The sequence below is a fragment of the Echeneis naucrates genome, chromosome 22, assembly GCF_900963305.1.
Source record: "Echeneis naucrates chromosome 22, fEcheNa1.1, whole genome shotgun sequence".
Classification (NCBI taxonomy): Eukaryota; Metazoa; Chordata; class Actinopteri; order Carangiformes; family Echeneidae; genus Echeneis; species Echeneis naucrates.
The window spans coordinates 19,948,751-19,976,200 of NC_042532.1; the positions used below are offsets into that span (position 1 = coordinate 19,948,751).

General features: G+C 40.7%; 1 protein-coding gene across 3 annotated transcripts; it reads right to left on the reverse strand.

Moving 5' to 3' along the window:
* Positions 1–65: 65 nt before the first annotated feature.
* On the reverse strand, positions 66–21,848 carry larp1b (La ribonucleoprotein 1B). 3 transcript variants are annotated; one of them, XM_029494020.1, is made up of 19 exons: positions 21,027–21,848; positions 18,617–18,678; positions 16,152–16,208; positions 15,128–15,353; positions 13,672–13,839; positions 12,382–12,507; positions 11,970–12,138; positions 10,904–11,048; positions 10,213–10,390; positions 9,671–9,852; positions 8,514–8,873; positions 7,110–7,221; positions 6,590–6,759; positions 5,372–5,478; positions 4,365–4,525; positions 3,998–4,142; positions 3,211–3,320; positions 1,902–2,029; positions 66–1,550 (listed from the first exon to the last, which is right to left on the reverse strand). In XM_029494020.1, exons 1-19 carry the CDS (start codon positions 21,397–21,399, stop codon positions 1,296–1,298), a joined length of 3,234 nt encoding a protein of 1,077 aa, XP_029349880.1. In that variant the 5' UTR covers positions 21,400–21,848; the 3' UTR covers positions 66–1,295. The 3 variants fall into 3 exon arrangements, with proteins under 3 accessions (XP_029349880.1, XP_029349879.1, XP_029349878.1); XM_029494019.1 differs by having other exon boundaries at positions 66–1,547; positions 7,110–7,224; XM_029494018.1 differs by having other exon boundaries at positions 7,110–7,224.
* Between the last annotated feature and the right edge of the window lie 5,602 nt (positions 21,849–27,450).

Below are 27,450 nucleotides of genomic sequence, written 5' to 3' on the forward strand. Positions count from 1 at the left end.
TACAAGGCAGAGATCTGCAAGTGTGAGTGTGTTGAACAGATCACACCAACACAAGATTGTACAATCAACTGTTATTTTGTATTTTTTTGCATTTTACAATTCATCAACATGCACCGCTTTAGCCTAAAACACACTCAAAAACCACATTACCAATAAAACAGATCACTTCTTGAAATCAAAATGATAATTGAATAGCAAAGGATTTTTTATAGTATTTACATTTTTTTCTTTAAGTTCAACTCTAAAACCTCTTAAGTCCGCTGATGAAGTAAAAGGAAAGTTAACGATCAAAGTGCTCTAGAGCACCAAGCCTCAAACATAATATGAAGTAAACTAAAATATACTGTAGTTTTATGATGCTAGCGCAAACCCATAATTCCAGCAAACATTCTTTAAAATCATTTAATAGCAAAAGCCATTTAAAACTGCACTGATTACCTAAGACTAATCCATCAATCAAGTAAATGGAAAAATAAAAAGAATAAATTATACTACCTCTGGGTGTAAAACGGGACTTAAATGTAAAGCTTTCCCAGACAAATTTGTCATCATTTTTCATGGTGTCAATTAAGAACTGCTGCAACGGTTTAGCTGTGATGCCGGTCGGTCTGACAAAAAAAAAAAAACATCAGGGCACATCTGTTATGGAGCAGCAGCTTCAGGGGACCAGTCCTTCACAAATTTATGGCTGCAGCTGTCAAGTTTGATTGTCATGATGAAAACTGAAGATACTGATGTCTCAAAAGACAAAAAAAAAAAAAGAAAGAAAGGCAAGTGGTGTCAGTTTTTAACACATTCAAACCCCAAAGAATCAGTTGGGAAGACTTTAAAAAGCTGAATTTTGTCATTTTGCCACCGATCGCCCTCCAGTCATCCTGGTGAATCAGATTAAGGCACACAAGACTATCTGCAGTATGTCTTATCTTGGCAAACTAGATTCACAGTTCAAAAGCTCTTCACAGACCAGAGCGGTTGACATACTGTGGAGATCAACAGACATGTTGAAGAGTTTTGGCATCTGAGAGAAAAAAAAGGCAAAATGCAGGGAATGCATTTTTTTCTGTAAACATTATGAGCTGTCAGGCGCACAGATTCAAGCTCACTGCCTATGCTTGCTTGCTTTAAAATGAAATGCACTGATAAAAACAATCAAATGAAGTCAACCACGCTCAGTCCCTCCTCACACACTAACAGTTTGCCTCTGAAAAGAGAGAACGCTGAGCTCAGAGCTGCCGCCGCTGACGCCTCTCTCTGCATCTCTTCGATCCAAACTCACGCCTCGATGAGTGGAGCTTTCATTTATTTGGTGCAACGCTTTCTTTCTTCGTGGCGCCGGCCTCTGTCTTCTTCGTCTGCGCTGCTGCTGGTTTCTGGGCGTTGTCTTTGGGTTGTTTCTGAGCGGCGGCAGGTTGAGCGGCGGTGCTGGAGGATTTGGAGGCCTGTGCGGGCTTTGAGGTAGTGTTGGAAGGATGTCGCCGACGCCTCCCTTCGTCCCCGGCCGAGGATGAGTGACGTCTCCTCCTGCCTCCCTCCTCTCCCATCGGGGGCTGCTGACGTTAAGGTCAAAGGTCACTTATTATGAAACAAGGACACAATGATAGCAGCAGGCAGAGCTACGCCCTACAGAAGATACTGCATCACAGAAAAAGCCACTTCCTGTCTCCTCAGGGGGCGCGGTCGCTTCTTCACGTCAAATCATAACGATACAAATTTCAACAGCTTGAAGATTTTGCGGCTCGTTTTCAGTTGCAGTTTAATATTTGAACAAGATCTTTATCCGTTTCTCATTCATAAACAGTTAATAATTCTATGAAGAGCGTTATTGAGCAAAGAAATTAAAATTTTACTTCAGTACTTTTAATATATTTGTGACGTGCGTTGTCATCATGGAGGAGACTCACCACCACCCTGAAGTCCTCCAGGTTCTTGAATTGGGAGAGATGTTCCTGCAGCTTCGGGTCAATCGGCTGGTTCTTCATCTTTGAATACTTTAAAAAGGCCCAGAACTTTTCCAGCCCGTACAACTGACCTGGAGGAGGAGACAGAAGCGGAAATGATTCAGTTTCCATGCTGCGGTTTAGCCATCTCATCACTGCTTCATCAGCATTTGTGTTATTTCGTCTTTTCTCTTTTCTTTAAGCATTGGATCAAACTTGATGATGAACGTGGCTGCACACGATAAATCAGATAAAAGCAATTTCCTTGACATGGAAGTAACACCTGGTGTTGAATTATGGGAGAAGCTTCGACTGCTCTTCCTGAATCTGGATCTGGATCTGAATCCACCAAATTTAGCCTCCTGGATTTCTAAAAATCCACACACTGAAATATACTAGAATGGAATTTATTACAAATGGCTGATGGGCCATTTTAATTAATGTATCATAATTGGATATGACTCACAGGAGCGGTGTGTGGTGGTGACGGGCTTATTTGGTCTTGTGTAGTTCTGCGTTGACACTAAAAGCTCCCTGACAGATCTGTGACTGGGAAACATTTTGCTGCACACCAAACTAAGTGAGCTGGAAATACGTGGGTGATGCCGCGGCCTTGGCTCTGCTCCACTGAGCCACACGCAGTGGTGGAATGGGTCAAGAAACTGACATTAATCCGGTTTTCACTTCTTTTTCCACACAGCTACACATTCACAGCTTAGAGGGTTGAGATTCTGCAAAGTTCACTTTTAAGTCGAGTAGAGCAGGTTTATTTTATTTCAACCCTTCAACCCTCACTCATCATTAATTAGCAGTGTATTTAACAATGATGAGATGGTTTAAAACAGACTAATGTGGCTACCAACACAGTAATACATATTAGAGCACAGACATAATTATATTTCAGTGCTCAACTCCACTCTTGGACTGGATAATAAATCCTTTATATGAATATGCATATACAGACAATTTCTCAGTATTATGAAGCATTTATTAAATGTTTTTTTATTTCTTTTTCTAAAAGCTTCATCGGTTGTGCTACACTCCCACACCCAAATACTTTCACTTTAAAGGGCAGAGTGCACGATGAAAGGTTTGTTCTGTCATAAATTATAAATGACAGAGCTATTTGTTCCTTTCAACATGGGGAGCTGTGTCTTTCTTCTTTTATTCCATTGTTGCTGTTAGCAGTGTTGTACTAAATTGGGGAAACATCAGCTGTGTGGTTTTTACTGAAAGTTGCCAGTCAAGTTTGGGACCTTCTGAAGTTAATTACCTTTCTCAAAATCCTTGAGGGTCTCTTCTTGAAAGTCTTTGAACAGATCTAATCTGAATCTTTTCTCCAAACCGTAGCTGTAGTATCTGAAAAGACACTCCAGTCCATACCTGCAGGGGGGAAACACAAATATTTACTTGCACTCTGACCTCACAAGTACACAAATGACACTCTGCCTGAAAATCTGGCTCCCGTGCACCAGTTTATTTACATGGGTGGGATGTTGTGTCATGTAGCTGCTGCGCTGTAAGATGATCTTTTTGACTTTCCCTTCATACATCTTCAACATTTCACCACATACAGCTCTTTCCCACGGATCATTTGGGACTTGAATGCAGCTGACAGAGGAACCAGACTGACCAGTCGACCCGTTTTTGGTTAAGACGATTTGCTGGATAAAGAGCTGATGGGGTTGTCTAGAGGTCTGCTCACACACCCTGAATTTACATTCACTGCCACCGCACACTTACATAGACGAGAATGTGGGCTTGGCAAGTATAATAAGGTGCTTCAAGTTAACCTGCTGCTGCTGATTAATGGCAGTCAAACACTACTGCACATAAAAATATCAGAGGTTCCCCTGAGCTGTCCCAGATGGAAACCAGTCATCCCACACACACTGAAACATATTCAAGTTTAAATTGATCCCAGAGAGTTTTTCTGGCTAAATGTCACAACTGAATCAAGTCATGTTTACGGTTTGTTTCCAGAGCTCCATTTTGTTTTTCTGGCCTCTGGAACTGAAATGTGCTTGCATGGGGCTCAGTGTTTCATTCAACCGCCACACCTGTAGTTTTCTTTGGCGTCTTCCACTGCATATTGTTTGAACTCTTCATACATCTTCCTGTTGAAGTTGTCCCTCAGGAAGAACGACCAGAACCTGAACAGAGTGTTCATCTCCTGAGACTGGCCAATCCCCAACCGTTTCCTCTCTGGAAGACGTCGATTCAGTCACAGACAGACAGAAAGAAATCAACAAATTCATTATCTCGGAGAGAAGACCGTTCACGATTCTGATCCCTGTGAATTTAACACTAAAAGACCAAATGAAAGATGATTTCAAACTCAAAGACTCCTTATTCCCTCTCATATTAAATAACCTGTGAGCATGTGCTTGTGTGATTGAACAGCACTATCAGTTTTTGCGTCCATACCGTTAAGGCACCGTCGGCGGTACTTGTGGTATCCCTGCTGGGTGAAGCCGTTGTCTCTCAGCAGTTCGTGGGATGGATGCCAGAACTTAGGCAGAGACTGGGGGGTGCAGCCGTAACTTCCTGACAGTGGAGCTCCTTCAGATGGAGAGGCGTTGGAGCTGCTGTGGGGGGGACGAAGATGAGAACCAAGATATGAAATACACATTGTCTTGCCTTTATTTGTTTGTTTGATCTGTGAATCAAAATGGAGTTAAAATTTTAGTGAGCAAGTCTTTATTACTGTAAATATTCTGAAGCGATTGGCTGCTTCTCTCGAAATATTTGGTTTTTAATCAACTAGTAATTTCCACCTGTTTCCTTTAAACTGAATGTGCAACTGATTCATCAGAAGATAACATGTGTGAGTGACAGCACTTTAAAAATGGAGCTGATAAAACATCGGTTTAACTTTCAATCCAGGAGCACATTTTTTCTGCCAAGTCTGTTTTTTGTTCTGCAGCGTTGCATAAAAAAAATACTGAACTGGGTGGGAGGCCCAGAGAAGAACCTATAGTTTGGATCAGATCTGGGTGACTCATTCTGAGTATGATTTCTTCATGTGTGTTTCTTGATGCCGGCCTTGGTGGAGGTCTGCACTCTCTCAGTGCCCTTCTGGCACTTGTAATATTCACGATCGTCATTTATTTAAAAAATAAAACACAGTTATTGTTTTATTTTGTGAAGCCATGACAAATATGAAAGTAAACCTCATCGTTTTTGACAGCGAATGTGTTTGTGCTGACTAACGGTGACACACGGTCTGTACCTGCAGAAGTCAATATTAAATGACTTTGGCCAAAAATAACCTCTGATCTGTAATTTATACCATTAATGGCACACTGCAGCATCTTGTGAAACAGAACAACAGCAGTAACAACACAACAACAACTGGCAGAGTGAAAGTAGGAAGTGACGAGGTTGTGTTCTTTTATTTGTGCCATCTAAGATGGAATGAAACTCTACCGGACCTGATGGATGCAGAGCGCGGCCGGTGCTCCCGGGAGTCCATCACCCAGCCGATGTGGGCCTCCTGAGGAGGGTTGGAGCTGTGGCGGGTCTTCTTCTTCCTCGGCATCTGTAAGGCCAGAGTAGACAGGGAAAAAAATAATAATAATCACAAAAACCCTGAATTGTCAAAAAATTTCAGGCAACTGCTGCCTGTAAATGAGGTTCATCCTGCAATTTTCACAATGTAAAACACAAAGACAGTAAACAAAAGTGACATTTAAATCACACAACATGCATCACCAGGCCTTAACCCTTTCAGAGCCACTTTGAGGCTTTTCTGTTGTTTCATTCTTTGTGTCTGCTCATTCTTTTCAGCAGTAATGCTCCAAATATCTTATATTCCACATCTTTCTTTATTCTACAACTACAATAAGCTACAAAAATAAGGCAACAAGGTCTAAATAGGTTTAAACACGAACCAGTGTATGAGTTTAGAACAGACCAGAGAACTTTGTCTCTTTTATGATGTATAGATATCTACTTTGAAAACTATAATGCTATCATCATCGTCATTGTTGCTCAGAGACAAAGCTTGAATGTAAGAAGAAAGGGTAAGTGAAAAGTGAAATGGAAACTTGAGCCTGGACAGACACACTGGGCTGAGTCACACCACTTTTTTAGGGATGGTGGTTTGTTCAAATGAAACAATGTCTGTCTGGAATCACTCACTACCAGCTGTCAACAGTTCAACTAAAATTACACAGTCATCTACATCGGAAATGGCAGCCGTGAATAGAAAGTGATTACAATAAAAAAAATTATGTTATGTATCAGGAACATCTGTTTTTTATATTTCTCTTGAAAGAAATAAAGGAGTTTTTCCTTCTCACTTACAGGAGATGGAAAGAATCTTAAGAAGCTTCAGTAGGAAAATTAAACCACTAAAGTACATTTAAATTGTAGAAACCATTTCTTATGTACAGTTTCTTTGTGATGTCACTCTCCTGAGGGGATAATTTCACTATCACAGGAGACATCTGAAATTCAAAGCTCCTCTGAGGGCGAGTACACTCTGCTAGAACCTGAGCTTCTGAGATTGAGGTTATTGAGAATTGATGGTCTGCTCGCTGGTACTTTAATAATCCAGTGAGGAGTCCGGTCCAACAACAGCAGCCTCTCTTTCACTCTACAGACATCAGTGACTTTCTCCATGTACACCAGCAGCATCAAGAGCTCACCTGTCCGTCGATGGCGCCGCTCTCCTTCATGACAGGGTAGAAGCGGGGCGTCTTGTTGGGGTCTTGGCGTCCGGGGGTGCGAGGCGTTCTGGGGGTTCGGGGTTGGTGAGTGCTGGGGGACTCTGGGACCGTTGTAGGCAGGGAGCGGGCAAGTTCTGAGCCGGTGTCCACTGAGGAAACACATTTTCCACAAACAGAAGCACAACCTTTGTTATTGTCTACTTTGATGACATAACGTTAGTGCAATGCTGCGCTTCCAGACAGTTTTTTACTGGTTAAAGCTGCTTTATCAATCTGATTTTCAAATATAAAGTGAAATTAGTTCACTTGATGTGACCAGAGCAAAAGTCTGATGTGTTCTAATTGTTTTATTGTCTGTCTGATTGGATCATCCTGGTGAAATAAAGCAAGTCATACAAAAATGAACAACATCCCATCAGAAACTGGCAGAAGAAAGGAAGGATAAGTTTCAGAAATACAACTGCAAACAGGATGCTCATGAGCAGCTCCATCAACACACCTGGCATAGGAGGAGGCGGGACTTCCTGATTTGGGTCAACAGGCACTTTAGGGGCAAGTGTTTCAAACTCATCTTTACTGATGACGTTGAGCTTCTTGAAGTTCTCCACGTCCTGCTGAGGAACACAGAAGAGTCAGAGGAACTGCAAAGATTCTGCTACTTCCCGCAAACAAGAGCATGAAGATCAGTGACGAGCAGCTGTGGTGAAAACCACAGTCCAACCAAAACCCCCAAAAAAGAAAAAAAAAAAAGAATGAAGAATGAAACCCGTCACTGTGAAATTACTTATTATTCATTTATTACATTTTTCATTTAACCTGAGAAATCAGTTCATTTTTCACTATTTCATTGTCCTACTTTGAATGTTAGATTTCACTTTGAGCTTACAGTTTGGATTTTATCAAACAATAATTATCGCTTGAATTAAAAAATGAATACCTAATAATGTGCCCACTCAGGCTTTTTAAACTGATAACAGTGCAACATGGCAGTAGAAATATTTGCTAGGCCAGCGACTGCAGCCCTGCAGGCCTGTGTGACACACAGCAGCTGTGCAGCGTACTTCGAACTTTACACAGCAGCGTCAGAGGGAGGATAGGGGTTCACCTTGGAGTGTGTATGTTCAGGCGTGACATTTCCCACATGTTGTGACATTACTGACGACCTTTGAACCCAGAGAGAGCTGAATACACTGAAAATTCAGCGTCAACAACCCCCCCCCTCCAAAAAAAAAATAAAAAGAGAAAGTTGATCAAATGCGTTCAGATTTTAAACTGAACTTAATTTTATTAACACAAATTATATTTAATATCAGAAACACATTGAGTGTGTTTCATGTCTGAGGAAAATATCAGTTTTTGTAGTTTTTCTGAAGTTAATATATGGTGATATGCAAAACACACAATGAACTCAATAAGATTAAATAACGCTGTAATCTATAGAAAGTGTTTCTGCAGACGATGCAGCTTTTCTCAAAAGCAGGTCACACAGCTCTGAAGGCAGCTGTGTGACACACATCGTCTGGGGGCTCGTACAAGTAGTAGTTTATTTTGGTCCCACTGTGCACAGTGTGAGGTTCAACAGCTCTGTCATGAAGCTGCTGAATCCCCAAAGAGAATGTAAAACATAAAAAAACTATCTCCGAACATTTATTTTACCGACTCGATCTGTAAAATGTCTTAATTATACGTCATGATAACATACACAAAAGGCTGCTCATCTGTTGAATACAATGAAAATTAAATCACCAGGATTAGATTTTGCTGAGCCTTTTCATATATTTAGGAACATAATTTAAATGTATGAAAACAGTCGACTCAAAGAAGGATCCCCCTGGATATACTTACACATACTCCATCGGCAGTCAGAGGGATTTTTTTTCTCATTCCTCAACATTTTTCTTACCTTGCTGCACTCGGTCGGTTCCTCTCCCTTCCACAGGTCCTGCTCATAGTAGTACAGCCCGTCGTTGATGGCTTTGGCCAGGTCGGCGGTGATCTTGGCCCGGGATTCATGGTTGCCTGTTCGGTCGCCGCCGGGGTGTTTGCGGAGGTACGGAGGGGTCTGAGTGACGATGAGGAGCTTGTTGATATCTTGGTCGTCCAGCTCGTAGTCTGAGTCGTCCTCGTCTGACCAGTCGGTGAATTTGTTTTTCCTGGGCGCCATCTGCTCCATTTCCTCATCAAACAGGAAGTCCAGCTCCTCCTGATCGGGCTCAGCCTGCGGAGGAGCCTGGTGGCTGGGAGGAGGCGTCTTACTTTCCCCCTGAAAAACAGTGAAAACAACAGAGCAGACAGATCAGGAGGGGATGATAAAAATAAACCCTGTTTACAATAAGTGTCATATAATATTATTATCAATGGATGCTGAAGGTTCACATTCAGTTTCTTGATGTGATTTAAGTTTTTTTCCTCTTCAAGGTTTTTAATGACACAGGTGCCTGAAACTTTTGGAGCTGCTTTAGTGTTTGAGTTTTTTTATATATATATATATATATATATATAAATATATATATATAAAAACTCAAATTGTGCATCTAAGAGATGATGCAACATTGGAGGAAAAATTGGTTGAAAAATAAATATGATCACATGATTTAATGAGAGTTGACCACTACAGAGGTTATGTGGGAAATAAACAGAGAAGTTAATATTAGAGGTGGAATAAATTAGGAGCACAAGGAAGAAGCGGGAGAGGAAAGAAGCTGAAAGGAAGAAGTACTCAACTGCAGATGGGAGGTGATCGGGTGGGAGTGGTGAGGGAGGAGAGGAGCTGACAACAGACACGTCATCACTGACATGCTGCTGAAAAGGTGGATGGGACAACGGCGGAGGAGAGGAAAAGACAGATGAATGGAGATGAAAGAAAACAGAAAACAGGTGATGAGAAACAGAAATGTGATCATGGAAAAGATTACAGAGCTTAGTGATTGTTTTAGTATGTTTTTGTTTTTATTTTTTGGGGTTCTCTCTTTGGTCCTTTACTGTTCCCAAAAACCTGAACACTTAACCAAATGGTTAAGATCAGTGAAGGTGTGAAAAGGCCTCCATCACCCTCTGTACCTTTGCCTTTCCAGAGGGCTGTTTATGGCGCTTCTCCACCTGGATCCAGGCTTCAGGGTCCAGTTTAGGGGCGGGGGCGTCTTTCATAGCATCCGTGGCAGACTCCTGGCCGTTGGAGTCGGGCTCAGCTGAGTTCTGAGGCCCGGCAGACTTGTCAGGCGTCTCCTTTACAGGCGATGAAGCTAAAAGACCCGACACATCACACAGACACTCAGCGCAACCTTCAGCACGGCTTTTAAAATCACACATCACACTGTCAGCTCTCATTTGGGTAACAAGCTGCTGAAGTCTGGAGCCTTGTCGCTGGTTGAGACTCTGCATCATTATATTTGATCAACAGTGCATGTGATCAAAGAGCAAGGGGAAGTTAAGGTCAGTTATTGGTTCATGAAGCTGTACTTGGTCATATATTCGAATTTATACTGTGAAGCTGAAAAAAGAAATAAAAACAAGATAAAAATCACTTATTTTACTTTTTTAAAATGTGAATAATTACGTCTTTTCTCAACAAAGAGAAAAGGCTGATGGAGTTGGACACTGACCAGAGTTTGTGGAGTTGAGGGTTTGTCGGGGAACAAACTCAGGGCAGTTGATGAGCTGGGAGAAGTCGGTTCGAGGGGAACCTACGATTTGAGGGACGGGGATTGGCCAGCGCTCCGGGTCGGTTTTACAGCGAACCCGGTCGTCCACCAGCTCCACCTCCGTGCTGCTCTTCAGAGCCTGGACATAAGGACTCGGTTACAACAACACATACATGAACTGTGGGCATAATACTAGAACATTCCATGATGTCAAATGGTTTCTATGTTGACTTTGATGCAAGAATCACTTCCTCTTGAGAGATAGTAAAGATCTGAACTGAAATTTTGGTTCATAAATATTTACACTTAATAACAAATTTGCTTTCCCGAATTTTCATTTTAAATGATTTTAATTTTCACAGTCACTAAAAACATAATTTCTATGATTTCTGATAGGTGTCTCCAAGCAGACATCCCATTTTTAGTTGTTCTCATTGTGGTTTAAAACAAATACACAACTGAAGGTGCCTGTTATCCTGACATCTGTGTGTCCAACAGACCTGAAAGATTACCTGGAACCAAACAGAGAAAGCGAAGTAGCCAAATTAAACTGATCCTGAGAGGCCACACTGGAGCTTTAGACAGGGAGGAGCATAATTTGTGGCATTTACGGCCACACGTCTGAGCTGAGTGATGATGATGACGACGTTACCTCCATGATGAGGGCGATGTCGGTGGTGAGGGCCTGGACTCTGTGGAAGCTGGCAATGAGGGAGATGGGGAGGAAGCCCTGCGTGTCCATCTTTCTCCTCAGGAAGAAATCTCGCTCCAGGTTGTGGAGGCTGAAGTAGTACTCACTGCAAAAAGAAAGAAAAGGTGTGTTACTTTAAGTTTATCATAAGTATAAACAGCAGACGAGCAACATGTGAGCATCAAAACGAAAATGTGACTATTTTCAATTATTAATATTTTACCTTTATTCATACATTTTATTATTATTTATTTTATTTTTTTTTTTACAATGGTGAATCTTCCCAATTCCATTTAATATAACCTACAGTCATAAAATGTCGTCTTAATAAGGAAGCAGGGGAAGGATTTAATCCAAAATTGGATACATTTTAAATTTTAATCAGGAACTATCTGCTCTATGTCAGGTGTTAAGATTAAGACGGATAAGATTTTATTAATATTTTATGTATGAAGTCAAAATACATGTACAATCTCTTGACTAGTCCACCAAATCTGTAGACAAGAAAATCTCTCCAGTGCTTGTTTCACCACTTTAGGTCACCTCCCTCTCTCACACACACACACACACACGTCTGCATGTCAACCTCAGCCTGCAGGCGGTGTGTGTGTAGTGGTCGCTCTATGTGGAGTAATGTCGGCTGAGTGAGTGGCCTGAAAAACGCTGAGGAAGACGAGAAAGGAGAAGACAGGAATGTGCCCTCCCCCCCAAACATTTTTTTTCCATTTCCTTGCTCAGGCTGGCGTATAATTCATGCCCTGTCCCCTCCAAGGCACTCAGACTATATTTAGGAGTCCACCTCACCCTCCACTCTTCTGAGTCTTGCATCAGTAACAAGGCCAAAGTTGTCCGGCTCATACAGAGCAAACGCTGCCCCCTGTAGGTCACACTGAAGCCCAAAGGAGACTTACTACTACAAACGGACTGTTTACTGCTCATCAGTCAGGCCTCCGATTCACAGTGAACTATTATCTAAACCTCCTCGGACTTTATTTTGCATCACACCAATAACAGACTCAATGCTCACATTTGACGTTTGATGTATTCTTTAAGAAGCTTCTCATCCACAGTGTACATTTGGACCTTGCTGCCATCGTCGTAATAGTAAACCATGTTGGTGCTGAAATCTGTGGCGACCTGTGTGGAGCCGTCAGAAGACTGGGAGTCGCGGAAACTTTGAGAATATTCGTAACGGCCTAAAAGAACAGGATGAACAGAGAAGAAACATGACTGTGAAATCATTGACTGATCTACATCCTCTGGGAAATTTTAGTCTGTCATAAGCTGCAAAATATTTGATTATGCAGAGATATCCTTTATAAAAGCACTTATTATGAGGAAAGTAGGGGGAAAAAGCTAATTTGGAGCTCAGCTCAGAACAAAAAATTTGACAAAAAATTGACAAAATATGTAGAAATTTGTCCAAACTTAAAACCTACCTCGTCCACGACCTCTCCCGCGACCACGACCTTTCCCTCGGCCTCGTATTCCTCCACGGGTGCTCCCACTGTCACTTCTGATGCTGGATGTATCGTCCCCAAAGTCCCGTGGCTCTCTTCTCCAACCTGTGAACAAGAAAACAGAGTGTGTCAGATCTTATAGATGCTTCATGTTGTAGCTCTGAACCACAAAGTCCCAGAGTTCCTCTGAGAGACTGAGAAAATCGGATAAGTCCCTGCAAGAAGTAACATTAACAGCCACTCAGGACTAACCTACCTTAATAAAGGTAAGGATAGTCAAACTATTTAAATTATTTACAAGGTCTTTTTAATCTGTTCTAACATTTTAGTTTTCTATGTACTGTACCTGCTTAAATCTGAGGATAGAAACGGATCATACAGGGACACAGACACCTACCGATGAACACATGGAATGTAAATTAATTTATGATCAGTTGATATAAATCCCTTTTGGAGGTGATCAAAATTAAGAGCAATTTAGGTATTAATAGATCTGCAAATCTCTCCTAATTAAGTAATTAATCATTTACAAAGTCAAATTATGAGAACTAGTTTAATTGAACAGATTCATTTACTGCGATGGCTTAACTGATGAAAAGACAATTTTAAAAGGGGGCAGATCTGTTTGGAATAATATGTATAATTTTGTGTAATAGCAGTAATACCGTTTAAATTTTTTAGATATTGTGACAGAAAGCGATGACTTCTTAAACCCTAAGAAGCCTCAGAGGGGACAATTTTGATTTAGTTTGACCTTGTTTCCTCGTCCTAGCAGCTTGTGAAAATTTGTTAATCATAACCACCCGACTAACTGAGACTGAGACTCATTTCTGTGGACGGTCCTCAGACCTCAGAAATTAATCTTTTGAATCCAATGTTGTCATAACCAAGAGAAACGACTAAAAAATAAACTATCATTTTCTTATTTACTGCCTCTTTTTCCAGAACAACAATGGAAAATCTAATGAGTGGTTTTAGGCAGAGGTCTATGAGCTTTAAATGACTAAATCTTTCTGAAAAGAAATTAACTGGAGGATCTTTTCTTTCCAGGTGAAAGTTCAGGAGTTTGATAACAGCTTTGAATTTACTTATACCATGCTTTCATGTTGTGTGTTAGTAAGGAGACGGAAAAAAAAAACAGCTTCCAAAGAGCAAACATGAAGTAATTTTAGGGAGGCGGAGCAAACAGCGAAGCCAAGCCGGCGAGGGAGGAAATAAAAACAGACACTGCAGGCGTGAAGAGAAAGCAGGGAGCTGCTGGCCACTTACTCCTGTTGCTATCATGCGCCCTGTTATTATGGAACGTGTGATTGGGCGACGTGGGGTCAGATGAGTCGGGCTCTGTGTCCAAGTGTGCCGAACCCCCGCTGGGCGCCTTGTCGCCGTCGTCCCGGGACGCTTCCTCCAGCGGCAGAGAAACCCACTTACGTTTGTTACCTAGCGATGATTGCACACCGAAAACAGAGCTTGAAGAGGTTTGTTCCAAGATGCTGAAAATCCATTTTGGAACAAATTGAGTAAAATGAAAAAAGCGTGATGAAGATGATCTGCTAGTAAAGAACCATCGGGGTGGTGCTCTAAATGTACCGGGAATCAAACACTGAACAGCAAAGAACCTTTTAAATACTTTACAATTAGTTATTTTCATGAATTATAATTAATATTTGTCTATTCAGGGACAATCACTTTTAATTTAGTTAAACTATCAGTTTAAGTCCATCAAAGTGACTGATTCAATATAAATGTTTTTAACCTTTTAATTTTCTTTTACTTTACTTCATCTTGAAATGTTTAAAGACTGGCTCGAGTTCCAGCTTGTTCATTTTGGTGTATTATGAGTCAATCAAAATTGTTTTCAGGGCAAGATGAAATCTGAGCCAACGGGCCAAGTTATGACATGTTTCAAACATTTAATGTAATAAACTAACAGCTACTTATTCACAATCTATTCACCATCTTTTTCCTCACTAACTACCATTAATTTACTCCATCTGCTGAGGTTAACGGAGCGATACAAATGAAAGCTCCAGAATAAACATGAAATGGATCTCATTGTGGGATGATGCCGTCAACACCAAGTGATTTATTTTGGATAGTTTTAGTTTCATTTAGAGTTCTGTACCACTGTTTCTTTTCTTACTTCACTGAATAAGCAATGGTGGAAAAACGAGTCTCCAACACTGTCTGTGTATTTATGAAGGATTTTGTTGTTCCTTCTGAATCTGTACTCAACAATCATGGGGAAGGATTTTCAAGGCTTGTTGGAATCTAAGGTTTATTTCACATTATTTTGGCTGATGAAGTGGATGGTTTGTCTCTACTTGGCCTTCACAGATATTGGTGACCGCTACTGCTCTCGGGCAAAATGTTTGTAAATATGCAGTGAATCAGTGGAAGTGACAAAAATAGATGATCACAGCAGACCATGCACCAATCTGAACCAACCAGCAATTAATAAATATGATCAATACAGTCAATGACATGCAGCAATCAAGGGTACAAATTATCACTGTCCAGCAAAAGATGTCTGAATCCAAATTAGGTTCATTGAAATCTGAATTTGTTTTTCGTGGGTTGGACATAACATTGGGGGATCATTTCACAGGACAGCGACAAAATGTGAAGTTAACTGCATCAGGACTGCAGCCACAGTCAGCCTTACTCTGATTATTTCAGGGATGCTGCCAACATGCTTCACCCAGGGAGAAAAACTCCTCACCCTCACCTCCTCTCTTCTTCAGGCAGGAGCTCCTGGCGTCCTGCCCCACTTTTGACTCTCCATCTTTGGGCAGCTCTCCCAGCGGGTCCCGCTGAGCCTCCTGGTTCTCCTTGCTCTCACCTCCATCATGGCTGCTCTCCGATTTCCTCTCCGGTCGCTCCCTCCTCTTCTCCTTATCTCTGCGTGAGGACGACGGCTTCTTACCGTTGTTGTTGAGGACATTTTGTTGTTGCTGGAAAAACAAATGTGAAACAGATTTTATTTGTATTTTCAGAGGATGATCAAACCTCATGACATCTTTTCACTCTAAAACGAAAGAATATTTATCAGAGATAATTCTCTTCAGAACAGACTTCAAAATGTAAAATTTCTTTCTACAACTAGTGCTCTAATATAATAGTTCCCATCAAGAGGATCAAAACCTCCATGGGGCCACAAGAGATAATAATGTGAAGGGTCACAAAATATTTTAAGTCATACAAAGGTTTCTTTTAGAATATGTGTTGTTTTTCAGGCACATGCAGGTCTTGATTTGACCTGACATGCAGGTTGAAAACTTCAACTGGGTTCAACCTGACAGGATTTCTCATATCTTGTAAAACACGTGAACCACACAGGAAATTAAAATTTACATCCTGATAGAGAACCAGAATGAAAAGAAAACTAAACACACACCCAACTGTTTCAACTCAGGATTTCTCTTAGTTCTGCAAAAAGTGCCTGAGGAACATTTTCTTTTCTCTGACTCAATCTACAAACACAAAGATCAGCTTGAAAGATTCATGGGTGGTGAAAACATGAAGGTAAAAACTTTCTTTGTGTTATTCTTTGTTTTCGACAAAACATGGATTTAAAATGTTAGTCCCCATTGAGACCAAGTGCAGCATAAAACCTGAACTTCTGTGGATGTTTTTAGTGCTCCATCTAGTGAGCAGAGACCAGAAAGGTTTTTCTCGTTGAGCCACCCAGTGTGTTTGTTAAAAGCAGAAGGATTTACTTAAATTCTCTCACAAACAGACACACAACATACCTCTTTGGCCAGTTCACCAGGCGTGGGCCAGTTTGTGATATCACTGAAGTCACTTGACTGCAATATTGAGACAGAAACAAACATTAACAACCAAATCATCATTTCAGCTTTAACAAGCCAAACCCTGTGACCTGGACGCATTCACCACTTTAAACAGTGTGTGTGTGTGTGTCTGTGAGTGTGTCTGTGCATGTTTGTGTGTGCGACAAGTAAAATCTGAGTACCCTTCTGGTGGAGCTCAGTGGGCAGAAAAAGGAGGTCAGTGTTCTGTCAATGGGGACACTGCAAACAACTGCGATAAACAGGGCGACTCACTTTCCACCTCTGTCAGTGTTGTAAATTTGGACAATCTGATACGAGATCAAGGTCAGATGGACAAGAGTTACAGTCAAACTCAAGCTGAACAGTTAAATTAAACAATAACATTGTGATACAGCTTGTTCTACTCCAAGGATAATAGCCAAAAGGATTTTCTTTGGTTGCGCTTTGGTCAAAATTTTTTTGTTGCATCACAAACAAGACAAACGGTTTTTGAACAAACTTAAATAGGGTCATTTTAAATTATAGGGTCCCTCTGCATGAATAAAAGAAAATATAGAAAAATAACAACACAGTCTGTTCTTTCTCATTTAACATTTCCTGTATTTTTCCCCAGTCAGGCTCCATTTTACATGAAGAAGAATTAAGCGCAGCTGGCACCGTAGCTGTTAGTGAGCTAAACACGAGACGCTGGTGTAGTTATTAATGATTACCCCAGAGATCTACATTACCTATAATCAATCATTTTGGCCATTTTTGGGGTTGTTACACAATTAAATTGTACATCCTCCCCTCACCACAATAAGGACAGTCAATAGAAGACTATTTCTTATTTCTGAAACAACAAACATGAAAGAAATGCTGCTTCTAAAGTTAACAGGAGATATAGACCTGCTTCTCCTGCTATTTACAAGCATAAATGCTGTATTAGAAGGCATAAAAAAAATACATTTAGTTAATTTGGGACAGGAAAAGACCTTGGAGTCTATGTGGGCGTTAACAGCAGGCTCAAGTTTTGTTTTAAATGAGCTTTTATTTACGCTGCATTCACAGTGAATTCGAGCTGCCCCTGTGGAGTTTTTGCTCATAAACAAACAAGGCTTGTGTTTCTCACCAGACACATTGTGTTCCAACAAACATAATGAATGGATTTCCTTACTCATTAAACATTTACACTGCCGCCTTTTTTAAACTACTTTAAGTCCAGCAGTGTTTACGACACCTGTGTGTAATTAAAGCTGCTTTCAACTCCAGCAGAATTTACTGTAAAACCTGGATGACGAGTCGGTAAATAACTCAATATTATTCGATGCCCTAAAATTCATACTGACATTTTATTAGAACACATTCTCTCTTATTTAAATGAATAATTTTGAGCAGATCTGCAACAATGAACAACAATTTAGATAATCAACTATACTTGCTGGATGTGCCATTTTTCTGATGACATACGGCAGTAAACTAGATTACAGCTGCAGTTAATGATCAATTAATCAATTGGGTGAATAAAAAAATTATAATAATAAACTAATAATCTTTGGGTTTTGATATATTGGGGGACCAAAATTAGTAATAGATTTATGCTATATCAAAGCTTCATACACAAAGAATTAGATTTATAATGAGAAATAAAAGACTGATGTATCTATAAAAGTTTATATTCATTGATTATATACACAATCACTTGTCCACGACAGACAGAAGTGCAGCTGTAATGTAACCCGTCTCATGCAACATGTGACAGACTTGATTTCAACCATGAAAATGGAAACAGGCTGCATTCTGGGTCATTAAGGTATGATGCAAGGAAAAATGCAATGGATGTGGGAAGGTCACAGTCAATGGAATGTGTTGCCTTCCAATAAACATATATAACAACATTTTTGTAAAGTTTGTATTAATAAAGAATAAAAAAAAAGGTGCTAAATCTCAGAACACAGACTGCATCATTAAAGAATGCACACTTACCGTTATGTTAGTCAGTTACAGGTGTCAACATTCAAAAACATAATTCCCATCTGACGCTAATAAGCTAAATTATTTACATTTTGACACATTTAATATTATGTGGTCTCTTTTCAAGGTTTAATTTCAAACAATTACAGTGGAAAAACTGGTTGGAAAAGTAAACCTAACATTGGGTTAACACTCGGTGAGCAACAGATGTTAATTTCCCATCCTGCCAGTTACAACTTTGAGGGAGCTACAATGGTGAAATATGAACACGTGATTGTTTCAAAAAACCAAACATGTTGCTTTATGTACATATGTAAGTGAGAGACCGGCAGGACTCCGACACAACCATTAATTATGACTTCTGGTAGGTTTGGACTGTAAATTGTAAAGAAATAATGCTGACTAACAGGTTTTTGAAAAAAAAAAATCTTTGACTTGAGAACTACATTTAAAAAATTAAAGTCCATTACCTTGCTGGATTTTCTCGTTCTGGGCTTGCTGGCGCGGACGACTTTCAAAGCGTTTTGTTGATCTGCGGATACAGAATCAATAAGTGACAGTGACATCATGATATTTACCCTAACAGGCCTGAATCCCGAATTTTAATGCCTGTCACAAGGTCCTAAATCAACAACACCAGAGAGCAGGTTGCCGGCCTAGTTGGTTGCTCAACGGTGGAGTTTAAAAAGTCAAGTCATGTACTCGGTGCATGCTCTGCTCTGTGTATGCAGCTCTGGGGCTTTGTGAGTAGAGAATGATTAAATACCACCCCCCCCCCTAAACTCCAGGGACAGAGCAACTTGACTAGTTGAGGGTGTTTTGTGTACAGCCAGTAGCAGTATGTGACTGCGTCTCTGCAGGCAGATGCAGGCTGGGAGTGGCCCCCTGCAGCCTGACAGTCCCTATCGCTCAGTAGAGGATGGTCAGATTGATAAGAGACACAGGGCCGAGGCTTCCATATGAATGGGTGTATGCCTGGCTGAGCCTGCAGACATCCACCCACAGGGCTGCCTGTACAGTAACGCTGTAAAATGATGCCTGCGCTCTCGCCAATGTCGAACACTACAAATATAGCTCCCCTGCTCTCTCTGTGCTCTGACACACATTCACAACTCAAATTTAGTCTGAATTCAGCAGGACAGGCGTGGAATGAATCGGTAATTGTGGGGCTTTTTTGTGTGTACAATCAAACTGGCAATAAAATAATATGCTGATTTATCATTTAGTTGATCAGATAGGCGGATCAATCCAATTCTGATAGCTTATGATCAATCATTCAAGGTTATGCCAGTAACCTTACTATTAAACATCTATGAAGTTGGGGCAGTCAGAAAGAGAAAGAATGTATTAGACTGAAGCAAAACAGACTACAACGCCCTAAATTTTACTCCTAAGTACAGATCCTACATTTCCCATCATGCAACACTCCCTTCCACTGGACTCCACCTTCTGACAAACATCCACATTTAAAAAAAAACAAAACAAAACAAAACGCTGCACTCTGAATTTTGGAATTCAGGCTTTGAGCCATAATTCTAGAGCACTGAGTTGAAAACAAAAAATAAACCTTGATATCATCATATATCATCTACATGTCAATCAGGTGGATTAACAGAACTAAAATTGGTGGAGTGCCCCTTTAATTTTGTTATGACCATGTTAAAATTAGAACAATGACATGCAAAAATTTTTTTGTTTTTGCCTCTCAAATGGAGGGGATTCCCAGCTTTGTATTTTTCATGGCTTTATGTTAAGTTTTCAATAGTTTCTTTTTCTTTTTTTGATTGTTCATAAAGACGGTGTTGTGTGAGAACAGCCGGCAAAACGTAACATTAGTTTGCAACAAAATGGGCTTCAAGAGTTGTACAAACAAAACATCTACTGTCTCCAATGTGTGCACTGACTATCTAGATGTTTTGAGCTGTTGTTGGACTTCTGGACAAACTGAGTTTCAATTTCACAAACAGTTAAGCATTTACCAGAAAAGGTTATCAGCGTAAAGAGCACTTAAAGCTGCATTAGCGTATAAAAAAAGTGCCACAAAGCCGATCATAAATAATCATGAATTGCGGTGTCCCATAATTTTCTCAATGAAAAAGTACACATTTGTTGATGAAATTCTTAGAGGCAGGTGGCATTATTTTATGATTTACAACTGATTGGGCAGTGCCCAGCAAAAATTAACAGTTAGAACCAACTTTGAATAACTGGTCATTTTAACTTTAACTTCCACCTGTCAGGCCAGCTCTTTCACAAACTTGTGCCTTCAGTAGTGACAGTGGAGAGCAGGCTGGGGGGAGGAACTGCAGACAGCCAGGCCATTGGACATGCAAAACGTGTCTTTACAACAGCAGGAGCAGCTAGCCTGGCTGTCTTAGCTCCTGTACCCGGAGTCAAACCCTGCTGCACCGACCTCAGGCCGATGTTGGCCCAGATTGACCCCCCCTCCCTCCACCCTGTGCTGTATTTAACCCACATCGGCCCTAACAGTGTGTCAGTGGCCTTTCCAATGAGGGGAAAGCAGCGTTGCTAGTAGCTAAGTTGCAGGCTAAAGAAGTAGCAGTTGTCAGCAGTCAACACGTGGTGCTCCGGAGCAACCCGAGCACAGGAGGGAGGGGGGAGAGGAGGAGGAGGAGGCGGGGGGGGGATGGGGCAAATACTGTATGCCCCCATCAACACTTCTCTACCGGGCTGACATTCAAGTTTATGTGCTGAATAACTCCAAATGGGGCATGACAGGCCCGTGGGGGGCAGTTAGAGCGGATTTCCCTGCAGTGAAGCTGTCAAAATGCTGCAACAACGTGCTCCTCTGCGGGGGGGTAAAAAGTTTTAATCACCACAATCAGCCATCATGTGAGCACATTAAAACCCAGATCTGACCTTTCTCCTGGGAGCCGATGTTGCCCACCGGCACCCTGCCCGTGGTCCTCTTGGTCCACGGGTTGACTTTCGGCGGAGGAGCCTCCACAACTTTCCTCTTCACCGCCTCAGCAGCCGAGTCGGCTCCGCCGCTCTGCTCGTTCTCTTTATCGTTTTCTTTGCACTTCTTGTGGGTGTCCGCCGGGCTCCTGGCCGCCTCGGAGCCGTGGCCGTCCTGCAGCGGTTTCTCGGAGCCTCTCGGAGCCTGCTGCTCCTGCTCCTCCTCTGGCCGACCCTCGGACTTGTTTCGGGGGCCCTTCCCGTCCTCCGCTCCGCCGCAGCCGGCCGCTGTCAAACCGGAGCCGACCTGGCTGCTCTCAACCTCCGTGGACATCCTGCTGGCTTCCAGCACGGCGTTAAATCCAGCGTGAACCGGCGGAGCCTGCTCTCTTCTACCGGAGAAAAGTCGCGAAAAGCTCGGGGGGTGACCACATCCACGGATTTTTTTTTTTTTTTTTTTGGAGGGGGAGGTAAACAACTTTTTTTACCCCTCTTGGGCTGGACCTAGCTAGCCAGCTAACCAAGTAGCTCCTGTAGCTAACACCGTTAGCTAGCTAGCTATCGACCATGCAGGAGTCCGCGAGCCCGAGCTAAAAAAAAAATAAATTAAAATATCGATTTATTTACCGCCTTTACCGACCGTTTCACGCCAACCAGCAGCTACCTGCGAGTCCGGACCCTCACACCATGCGAGCCACGCCGGCTGAACGGATTCGATTGCGACTTTCTGTAACTTTTTATGGGAACGAACTGCCAGAGCGACCTCCCGTCGGGCTCCGCTCCGCGCTAACGGCTAACAGCTAACGGCGGACGGCTCGTGCTGCTGCGGCTGTAAACAGTGACGCTGCCGCCCCCCGCGGCCACACGGTGGTACTGCAACACACACAAAAAACTAAACTAACCACGTTTTAATTTGATTAATTACGTTTTTCATTAAAAATTATTTAAACTTTTCTTCTACAATGTAGACATATGGAAATATAACAGGTGTTGGAAAAAAGAACGTACATCAGTAGATAAATATTTGTTATGCTAACATATGAGAAGATGTGATGGAAGTTTTAGGTGAAAGACTGCAATTATATGAATATTTCAAATAATAAATATATAAATCACTATAAAAAATAAATCCAATGATATACAGCTCAATATGAAGCAGTGTGGTGAAGTGGTGTTTAGCACTCACAGCAAAAACATTCAGTTCTGGGATTCCCACTGTGGAATGGGAAGGAAATTTACAAACATTTGAGATTTAATTTAGAATACATTCATCTATTGAAGTTGACTGATTTTTGTCTTAATGTGAAACCTGTGCACTGTGTTTTTGGGTAGAGCACCCAGAATTTTGTTGTACTTTCCCCACTGTTCAATGACAATGAAGTCTATTCATTCATTCAACAAGTTATCAACAGAGAATAAACACTCATACATTCGTACAAATAAACATAACGTACATTAACACAAAGTAAAAAAGAAAGCAGAAAAACTTTTATAAAAAGAAGAAAAAGAGTACAATTGAAATATAAGACAAGTATCTACAGTTTCCCATGTTTGTAATATATGATTTACACACTTTGTTCTAAATAACTAAAAGTTCAAAGATTTTTCAAAGATATTTATTTTTCATTGGATTTTAGTGCCAGATAATGTACGACATAAAGTTTGGCTAGAATTGTATTAAAATAAGAGAAACAATAAGTGAAATAATGACAATATGATAATAAAGGTTTTACAACATGATTAAAACAACAACAATTACATTGTTACACAGTTCACTACTACATATACACAACAACTACATCTTCAACAGATGGAGGGACAAAGTCAGAGCTTAACATTTTCTATAAATGTGTGTTGGAGAAATGAATCTCACGCTGGAGTCATGGATTGAAACTTTATTTTTATTGTTGGGTAATATCAGAAAATGAAGAGTTCAGTAAAAATGTGAAACCACAGAATGATTTAAATTATGTTATCATTTAATCTATGATCAAAATAAGAAATACTATGTGATACTACCTTGTTATCATCCATTCAGACCCTGAGTGTTTATGTTTAAGGATGAGCAGAACTTAGATCTTCAGTTCTGCCAATGAAATGAATGAATGAATACAGAAAGCAGAGACGCCATCATGAAGGAGAAATGCTTTGGTGCCGGTGCAGACGATGCAGCTCGAGGTCTGGTGTAGATGTAGGGATGTTCCTGCAGAAAATTAGCACGTCATTTTTAATGTTTCATTTAACACAAAAATGTTCTAAACAATTTTTGGCCTTTGTGAAATTTGAGGGGAAAAAAGTTGTTTCGTAAATAGACGTCAAAAATCTGTGGGGTTTTTTTTTTTGTTTTGTTTTGTTTTTTTTTACCTTTGGTGGACAGATCAGTTTCAGCGGCTCATCAAATGTCTTTATCATCTGTTTCGCTCCTTCAGGCTGGAACTAAGAAAACATCCTGATTAATTTAGGGGGTTGGCATCATGAACATTTATTTTGAGGGGCAGTCTTTTTATAACACCACATTGAAAAAAAGAACAGGATATCTGTCCTAAAATGATCAGGACAGCTCTAAATGGAATATACAAAAAATGCTATCTATTTAAAACACATTACCAATTTTAACTACTACTATCAATATATTTTCTGTTCGGCGTGCTCTGACCTCATCACACAGAGGCCACGACTCTGACTTTACCTAATCCAAACCTTTATAGGTATAATTATCTCTTAACAGGCACAAATCAAAAGTCTAAAATGTTACCATGTTGTTCCACAGTCCCTTTGCCAGCTCCTCGTGTCCCTTCACAGTGAAGTGGAAACAATCTGCTGTGAAGAAGCTCAGGTCGATCTTCCCGTCCTGGAGGTGAAAGAGTGGATGTTAGAGGCAAATAGGCAAATAAGTATTACAAAATGAATATGATTGCGTGGATGTGACTTGCAGGAAGTCGTGGTGGTCCTGCGTTCTTTAAATACGGTTGCAGAATAACAGCAAAGTCCTTTTTGAAGAACCGGTCGCTGAGAAGAAGCTTCTCCAATCTTCTCTATAAACAAGGAAAGTTAAAGAATTCTCTTCCCAGTTGTGTCTCCCTATCTATCTATCATCTATAAATAAATAAATATTCCACAGTGTAATAAAGAGCACAACAATCTTGACTTCTGCACGGTAAAAGGAAAACCTGGGCTGGACCATTTCTGACTCGACATGAAGCTGTAACACACACACACATACCTGAAACTCGTAGTTAATCTCCACCAGCTCCGTCAGCTCGGGGGAGTTTTCCTCAGGTTGAACCAGACAGGAGCAGAATCTCCTGAGAGCAGATTATCGGATTATCAGGTCAGTTATGACTTGTAATCGTCTCAGACAGGAGAGATATGGATCCACAGGTTTAGTGTCTGCAACACTGACTATCAGCTGTGTGTGAGGATATACAACATTACTGACATTTTACTGATGAAGTTTTGATCCCCTTTTTATCGCTCACTTAGCTGAGTTGAGTGAATTCATTGAGTTTTACCTGGTTGATGTAAATGTAGTTGACCTGAAGTGTTTGTACTCACTTTTGGAGCTGACAGCCCGGACCTGGCCTCTGAACTTCTCTGAGAGGCTTCATGGGAAGAATCTGAACCACGTTCACGATGGTCCTGGGGATCTGAGCAGCACAAAATAAACTGGGATGATTTCGGTTTGTCTGGGCACCAACGAGGCTGCAGACATTTCAACTTATTTCTTATTTATTCTTGTTTTCTTGCTTTGGGATTAATAATGTATCTGAGTCTGATTGTTTAAATAGTTTTAACCTCGTTCATCATCATGTCCAGAGCTTCTGTCATGTAGTGGATGAAGCTGTCGGGCGAAAACAAAGTCTGCAGAAAGAGACAGTTTTATTTTTTCCATTTATATTCCTGATGAATTTTTGTCTTCCTGAAATACGTCACATTCTCTCCCCAGTCACTGAGTGGTCAGCGATTACAGCGGCTTTTGTATCTGTGATAACAATCAGGCCATTTTACAGCCAAATAAGAATAAAACTGGTGAGAAAACAGATTTACAGACACTGAACAACAGTTTCACCTCCGACCCCACCCGACACACCCGATGGGTGTGGCCTGAAGTGTCATGTGACCACACCCACCAGTGATGTCACTCCACACGGACACGCCCGGGCTTCGATGGGACATCACTGAGGCAAACTGAGACAGTAAAATTGCTGAAAAATAAGATTTCTACGTAGTAAATTTAGACTCTCAGGACAAACTGTAGGTTAAAGCTAAACACACTGACGGTTCCTCACCTTGTCTTTGCAGTAATCACAGATGTCGTTCATGCCAATCAGAACTGTCACCACCTTCCAGTCCTCCTGGAAGTTCAGACCCTGAGGGAAAGCAGAAACTCTGGGTCATTCTGGGACCGAAGCTGCCACACAAAGAGGAAGCTTAAGATTATTTTCCACCTAAATTGAGGTTGAAACTCACCGGATAAGACTTGAAGGTATCTATCATGTGTCGTATCTGATCTGAGATGTTCCTGCAGGAGAACAGGCCCCACTCAGATCAACATCAGTAAAACAGGGTTATTAGAAAGAAAAGAACCAGAGCGAGTCCATCATGGTCTCACAGCGTGTTGTGGCCGGTGACGGCGAAGTTAAAGCCGGTCTCGTTGACAGTTACAGGCCAACCGTGGAACGTCATCACCGGGGACGGACCCAACAGTTTGGGATTGAAGAGTTTTAGAATGTCTACAAACAGAGACGGGTCAACGAAACAAGCGTCTGAAATGTCCTCAGATCTCCTCCAACATTTACCCCCAAACTTTTTTCATTGTTGGAATGTTTTAGAATGACCCAGAGTATACTGAGGTTTTCTTTAGTTTTAGTTTCTCCAGTAACTTTTCCCACAGAATCATTTCTCTGCAAACCCACCTCAGAAATACTGAAAACTGTGAAAACAGCTTTCTACATTTTCACGAGTTTAGCTCTACCAAGCTAACATGCTAACCTATCCAGCTGCAGACATTTAAATGGCTTCTGTGTTGGTGTTGTTGTATCTCAGTGTAAATTAACTTACTTGCCAGTGTAATGACATTTTGATAAGTCCCAAAACCTCCAATGCTGCGAAGAGATAAAGAAGAAAAAGAAGCAGGTCAGCCAATAAAAACAGAGATAATAATCATAATAATAATAATAATAACATCCTCATTGTATGACAAACCTCATTAGTTTATGTAATAAATCATTGTGTGATGAACAAACTCGCCTGAGAGTCGGGCTTCTTGGTTAGATGTATCGTTTAAAAATCAATCAACTGATCAATCAGACGTTACAAATACAAACAATGAACTGGATAAAAGCAATAACCCACTCATGACACATAAAGCAATAAATGACATGTGTAATCAGTTATATAAACCTAAAGGGAAGGTGCAGATAAAGAAGTAATAACTATAAGCAGGATGAAGATAGTTAAACTTATGAAAATCAAATAGAGAGGAAATCAAAGACACCAGATTCAGTCTTGATTTACCTCCATGACACCTGACGAAATTCAAATGGAATTGAGATAATTGTTGTGCCGTTGGCACCGATAGCAGTCTACAACAAGAACACAAACAGAAGAAGCTCTCAAAACAAAGACTGTGCAATTTACAAATCCGCAAAACTGTTTGAATAATTTTGTGTTTCAACACCTGCCTACTGAGAAAATTCTCATTATTCTTATTGTTATTATTATATGTTATCTTTCAGTTTGTGTGGTCAACAGTCAGTATAACTTCAGCGCTCTGTCCTGTCTAGACTGATCTTACAAAAGTAATTGGCATCAAATAAGCAGATAACAGGGTAAATGTTCAAGTATGTTTTGGCAAAAATAGCTTTTAAAATCAATAAATTCATGAAAATAATGTTGTAGTGATGCAAACTGAAGTTCCTGTAAAATCATCAACCAACTGAATTGAGTATTATTAGCTTGACTCACAGTTAGAGAGTCTCCCAGGGCAGCGATGACTTTAACATCTGCAGCTTTAACATATTCAACTAAAACAAAAGAAAAAAGAGGAGAATAATAGTAATAAACACCAATTAACAGGATAAAACTGCCATTCCTTCTCTTAAAATCATTCAATGCAATACTGCCAAGCATGATATCTCTGAAAAATAATATTAGGAAAACCAGCCGCAGGATCAGGGACCTATAAGAGCTGCAAGGAACAAAGATTTGAAAACACAGCTATAAAAAGAAAGAGTTATTTTTCTCAGCATGTTCACACACTATTTCAGAATCTGACCAAAATCCCAGTAAGGCAAAAATCATCCAAATCAGGAGCTGCAGAGAAAAAAAGGAACTTTTTTCTGCAGACACAATCCGAAATTGGAATATTGTGCAGCTTCATAAT

Bases quoted from the DNA above. Each gene is read 5' to 3' on its own strand.
- larp1b (XM_029494018.1), bottom strand. From the start codon at position 21,399: ATGTCCACGGAGGTTGAGAGCAGCCAGGTCGGCTCCGGTTTGACAGCG. The intron at 16,209-18,616 runs GTAATGGACTTT...TCAATATTGCAG, and splicing joins GAACGAGAAAATCCAGCAAG to TCAAGTGACTTCAGTGATAT. The intron at 4,143-4,364 runs GTATGGACGCAA...GACGTCTTCCAG, and splicing joins CCGCCGACGGTGCCTTAACG to AGAGGAAACGGTTGGGGATT.